This window comes from Castor canadensis, chromosome 12 (assembly GCF_047511655.1).
Source record: "Castor canadensis chromosome 12, mCasCan1.hap1v2, whole genome shotgun sequence".
In the NCBI taxonomy this organism is placed as follows: Eukaryota; Metazoa; Chordata; class Mammalia; order Rodentia; family Castoridae; genus Castor; species Castor canadensis.
This window is the reverse complement of record NC_133397.1, coordinates 31,207,432-31,213,695: the sequence shown is the minus strand read 5'-3', so window position 1 is coordinate 31,213,695 and position 6,264 is coordinate 31,207,432. Positions and strand designations below refer to the sequence as shown.

Here is a 6,264-nt window from a genome sequence, read left to right as displayed (position 1 = left end):
AATGGTCAGATACATGAATATCAGCTGAGTTAGTGTTTTCTAATCAACACAAGAACTATTAATCATTAACAATTATTTTTAGCTCTTGGCTAGGTAGCATTCAATCTCTCCTTTTATGGTTTCAAAGGAAAGAGAGAACAATATTGCCCTTAGATTAATTATCAACAGTTTCTTAGGCTCAGTCATACAAGTAATTATTTAATGTGGTACAAATCACTGACACAGAGGACAACATTCTTTGGGGTAGTAAATAAGGAAATTTTGGTAGTAACATGTATTCTTGAGGATGAGTTTCCACACTGTCAAGAGATGGACAAAGCATTCTGGGAAAAGTTATTATTAACTTTCATATTTATTTGCAACATCATCTAATTATGTCTTATCTCATGAAGTATTTGATTATTCCAGTCCGAAGACACTTCTATCAACCACTGAGCATTTACTGCTTCTGCATATCCACACTTTGTTGTAATAAAACTTCTCTCAATTGTTTATTGTGGTAAAATACACAATGTAAAATTACAATCTTAACCATTTTAAGTGTACAGTTTAAGGGTATTAAGTACATTCATATTGTGCAAACATCACCACCATCCTTCTCCATAAATCTCTCATCTTGCAAAACTGAGAGGCCATACCCATGAAACAATAACTTCCCATTTCCTAATCATACTTTTTACAAAGTATAATTGATTTCCCATTAGTCTTGTCACTCCATCTACACTTGTAAGCCCCTTTAGGGAGAGCCCATGTACTAGTTATACAACATAACACACAATAGTTAGGCATTCTCTAAACACTTTGCAAATATTAACTCACATAATTGTCCATCTTTGTATGTGGCACAGGGTCTATCATGTGCAAGACAAAATATTTGTGGAAATGGATTTCGGTCCACTTAAACACTTCACAGTAACTCTGGTTGTTATTCTAGTTGGAAATTTACGGAGAAAGTTACCCTGGGATAACGCCTTGGGTCACAATTTGACCCTAGGTCGCAAATTTAAGAGATCTTTCATTTTAGCTACATTTAAGCAGAGTAATAGAAGGGAAGCTACGGGGGGGCGGAAATTATTCCTAAACGATAGAGAATATGGGAAGTGACTCAACACAGTTACATTCCTTTCTCTGGGTACTCGCGGTCAACGCCAGAAGACTCAGAAGTGCAGACCTGGGCGTGGCAGCCTGGGATGGCCAATGAGGAGAGGGCGTGGCGTGTCCAGGAGGCGGGGCCTGGCACAGGGCGTGACCAACGGAGGGGCGTGGCCCAGGCGGGGCTGCGCTCCAAAGGCGGAGCCTGACCTAGGGGCGGGGCGCGCGGCAGCTCCCGGCGCGATGGCGGCGGACGGGGACTGGCAGGATTTCTATGAGTTCCAGGAGCCGCCCCGGAGTCCCCAGGACAAGGAGAACTGTAACGCGAGCCCCGAGGTCGGGGCAGGGGCGGACGGGGGTAGCGACGGCTTCCCGGCGCTGGCCTGCAGCCTGGAGGAGAAGCTGAGTCTGTGTTTCCGTCCCTCGGGTCCGGGCGCCGAGCCCCCGAGGGCGGCCGTGCGGCCCATCACGGAGCGCAGCCTCCTGCAGGGGGACGAGTGAGTGCGGGCCCCGCGGGAAACGGGCGGGAGTGTCCCCAGCTCCAGGCCAGCCGAGGGCCGCGGCCCCGCGGGACTCTGGCCGCAGGCTCCGCCCCGCGCCGTCCTTCCGCCTCCCCGGACGCGGGTCCTGGTTGCCGCTCCCGCTGCCGCTCCCGTTCCCGCTCCCGCTGCCGCTCCCGTTCCCGCTCCCGCCCCTCCGCCGGCCGCGGCCTCCGCGCTCTCGGGTTTAAATCCCCGCTGCCCCGCCTTCCGGGCTGCCCCTGATCCTCCTGCCAAACCCTGTTTGGTGTAGAGGGAATCCCTGGAGCTCTTAGTGTCCCTGCCTGGGGGCATGTGTGCGGTTCATTCAGTCCACTCGCATTTATTAAAGCGTCTGCTACGGGCAGGCACTGCTTGGCAATAAGACATTGCCCTTCTCAAATAGGGCACAACGTCGGTGGGACATAGATATTTATAAATACATATTTGTATGGGTGTGATAAATGCTTTGATATCTCTACCAGATATGGAAGATTTAAAAGATTTTTGGGGAAGAGTCAGGGAAGATTTCATAGAGAAAGCAACTTGCAAATTGAATCCTGAAGGATGAGTACAGTTCAGGTCAAGGATATAGCATGTGCCAAGGTAACAGCAGCGTGTGAGGCAGCATTTATGCCAGAGGAATCTCTTGGGCCGTCCAGAGAGCCCAAGTGGAGGGCAAGCCTCCTACAGAGGCAAACACGAAGGGCTCTGGTTATGATTAGCAAGGATTTCATAGCATGGTGGGGCGACAAGTGCATAAGTAAGTCATGACTACAGATCATCTTAAGTGGTCAATTTCAGTGATAGGACATTCACAGGCATTTATGAGAACCAGGAGGGAAAAGGCAGAGTTTTAAGGAACGTTTTATTGAACTACCCTGAAAACCCTATTTATAATTTGGTTGAAGTTTGTAACTGTGTACATGGTTTTACCCTACCATGGTAAAAGGTATGGTGACAACTAGGGAACCTGAGCCTATTGTATTTGTAGGGAGAGAGGAGCCCCTGGAGAGACAGATAGTAAAATGTATGGGATGTGCACTGAGGACGTGGGTAAGATAGGTTTCCAGAGCTTCCAGTGTGATGGTCTCTTTTCCTCTGAATCATGAGGGTGTTGGGAATGGGGGGGAGGTGGTCTATAAACATGGCTGAGCAGCTGTGTTTGGAAACCATCTCTTTTTATTGGTTCCTCTGTACAGTGTCCTGCCCAGGTGTAGAAGAGGAAAGTTTATGAGTGGATTTTATGTACACATGCAGTCAGTAGCAAAAGATGAAATTTTTGGAAGCTATTTCCTAAAGACAAGATTGTTTCATATAGGTATAGATTTATATACTCCTGTAACTGAGACTTTGGACACATTCTGGATTGAAAAATTATATTTATAAGGGTAACTTAAAACAGACCAGTGACTTGTACAGAGATAATAAAAGTCCCTGTTTTTGCTTTGTCTGTACTTTTTTGAAAGTACTTTCTTTTAGCCTTTGCTAAAGACTTAGGTTATTGTAAATTTTAAAATATTTTATTTCTCTTGATAATGGTTTTTTATAGAAGGTATGTTGGTAGTAATGCATGTCTCTTGATTTGAGAGTGCATAAGAAATCTCCCTTCAGGAACTGGGACTGGCCATCACTGTTATTGTCCTCTCTATTGCATAAATTTGCTCATTGTTGCTTGATAGAATCCGTTCCAGCCCCTTTCACTATTGAAGTTGGGAATTCTTTTATTCAGATACTGCCTTGCCTTAGGGTACTTTATTTAACATCCCTGAGCCCCAGTTTTAGTTCTGGTAAAAATGAATTGTACTGATCTATTGAGGTCTTATCCTAGGAGTGTACTGCACAGGATTCAATGTTGGCAGGTCTTTGACCTCCTTGGAAAAGAACTCTCTTGCTAATTGTTTATGATTGGTTATAATATTTTGTGATAAGGATGAAGGCAGTTCATATGTCTTGACTAGGGAATTCTAGAAATCTGTTATTAAAGTTGGCCCCATGTCCCTCCAACTACAATTGTTCTGATCTTGGTGGAGACAGAGGATTGTCAGTTGTCCTCTTTCTTGGAAGATCACACTTACCCACAGTCACTTCTTCCAGGTGATACATTCCACTCCACTGTTCTTGTCTTACAGCGTCATTCAGGAAGGAGCCAACAAACAGACAGAACAAACCCCCAGCTCTAATTCTGGACTGTCCTTAGCTACTAGAATATTTTATTTAGTCCCAAACCAGGGTTAGGTATATAGTCAGTTATTAAGTATTTGATTTATTTATTTTTAACTAGGAAGGTTGTGGGCCTGAAACACAGCAAGTAGCAATCCAGAGTCATGGCCTCTAATTCCAGCTCATTGGCATTAGAGATCTTAATCATATTCTAATAGTGAGGAGAATAAGAATGAACCGTGCATATGGGAGATTTGCTCAGAAACCTGGTTTTCTAGAGCTTCTTATGTGCACATTTTTCATGGATGCTAATGTACATTCTGAAGCCAGGGATCCTTTGGGATGTCATGTTTTTGGCAGCTATGGTCCTATTGCTTCTGCTCTTTAGCACCAAATTCCTATTCATTAAACTAAGTGTTTAATTTGCATTCTATGTCTGTGCCTCTACTAGGATTTTTTTTTTTTAATCCTAGTTGCTTACACACTTGGGAAAAAGGCCTGCCCAATTATTTAATGACCTATTCACAATTAGATACTAGATGTAATTTTAGTTTTTTAAAATACAACAATTTTGTGTATTCTTCTAGGCACTAAATAGCTCAAATGTGTAGTATTTAATTTTACTTACTCTAATTAAATTTCATTTCATTTTTATCTCTTAAGTCTGTTTTTTTTTTTTTTAAATAAAGCATCATGTTTTACTATGCCAGTTATTGCTTTGGTACTGAAACCTGAATTTTTGTCATGAAATTGGAGTTTGCTGTGCTTGTTTGGTGTGGTTTGGGACTTTCCTCAATATAACTCATTTGAATTAATGGTTGGAGTAATGGTGCTGGGAGGAATGCCTGCTTCTTGACCAAACCTCATTTTTTGGTAGGGCATCTGGTACCCAGAAAGGTTAAGGAGCTTGGTCAAAGACTGACTCAGTGAGGACGAATGGTGTTGAGATTTGGTATCCTGAATCCTAGTTCCAAGTTCATTTTTCATTTTACTCCATCACCTCCCCCAAATTCTGGGGAGGGTAACTGCATCTTCATTGGATATAATCTGTGTGCATTTTATATGAACTCCCTCTTTTTCCTGGTTCATTTCATCAGTCTTAGTCCTTAGCTTATTATATTACTAACTAGATATTAAATTCTGGTCTCACATTGAGATTCAATCTTTTCTCCAGAAAATACAACAAACCTTTGAATAGAAATAGGTTATTCACCTTATAAAATGATTTATGTACTTGAAAGTTATAGAAGAAAAGTAACTGTAGTGCCCAGTACCCAGTATTTATTACCTGTGTTGTCCTGGAAACATTACTTATCCTCCCTGTGCTCCACTTTTCTCATCTAAAACAAGGATAATAATGGTTTCTACTTCTAATGTTGTTTTTGAGGATTAAATGATTTAACATAAGTAAACTGCTTCGAATGGTGGCTGACACATAATATGATGGAAGTGTTAGCAGCTGACTTTGGAGAATTTTCTGTACCACTTCACTTTTCCTCAGAACTTTGTGTCAGCCCAATAATATGATTTTCATATGCTTTTTAATTATGTAATTGTTTTAGTCTTAGTTAGGCTCTGCTTTGTTGGTTTTTTTTTCCCTGAGAAACAATATGCCTTGAATTTTTTTTTTAATTTCTTTTATTCATATGTGCATACAATGTTTGGATCATTTCTACCCCCTTCCTCCGCCCCCTCCCTTCCCTCTACCCCCTCCCTTCCCCCTCTACCCCCTCGCTACCAGGCAGAAACTATTTTGCCCTTATCTCTAATTTTGTTGAAGAGAGAGTATAAGCAATAATAGGAAGGACCAGGGGTTTTTATATGCCTGGAATTTTTTTGCTTTGATATTTAGGGTGTTTCTTTCACTGTAGTACTAGATATTTGACAGAAGACATGTAGAATGCTAACTTTCATTGATTTTACTTTTCTTCTTTTTAAGGATCTGGAATGCCCTAACAGATAATTACGGAAATGTAATGCCTGTAGACTGGAAGTCATCCCATACTAGGACCTTGCATTTGCTTACTTTGAATCTCTCAGAAAAAGAGGTAAGTCAGGAGTTGAACCATTAATTTCTGTATAACTGATGCTGATAGTGGAGCTGAAGCAGTAGCATTTCTGTTTAGCATGTAGTCATTGAACGGTATCTAATTTCCAAGTTTATAACAGTTGGAGTCACCTCTTTTGCATCTTGGCTACATTATTAGCACCTTGCCAGCACAGTCCTCCAGTTCTTCATAAACTTACTTTAAAAATTTCCATCACAATAGAAAATGATGAGCACTAAAGATCACCAAATTTCGATGAGCTGAGAACACTCAGTGAGGATCTTAGCCTTTAGTTTATTGTATTGAGAGTATTGGAATACCAACATGGAATTACCTTTTGATGGACTTAATCACTTGCTAGAAACATGACATGTTGTCAGAAGAGTATATATTCCTGTGAATACTGGGCAATCATTAACAGACATTTCAGTTCTTGGCATTTT

General features: G+C 41.7%; 1 protein-coding gene across 3 annotated transcripts in view; it reads left to right on the top strand.

Moving 5' to 3' along the window:
* Positions 1-1,288: 1,288 nt before the first annotated feature.
* Positions 1,289-6,264, top strand: part of Fez2 (fasciculation and elongation protein zeta 2) — a 37,541-nt gene continuing 32,565 nt past the window's right edge. For all 3 annotated transcript variants that reach the window (XR_012439656.1, XM_020170119.2, XM_020170118.2), the window contains exons 1-2: positions 1,289-1,589; positions 5,713-5,821. Coding sequence is in view for 2 of the 3 variants with exons in the window: in XM_020170119.2 (XP_020025708.1) it covers positions 1,336-1,589; positions 5,713-5,821 (363 nt within the window). In the remaining variant the exon portion in view is untranslated. The remainder of the gene's footprint in view (positions 1,590-5,712; positions 5,822-6,264) is intronic.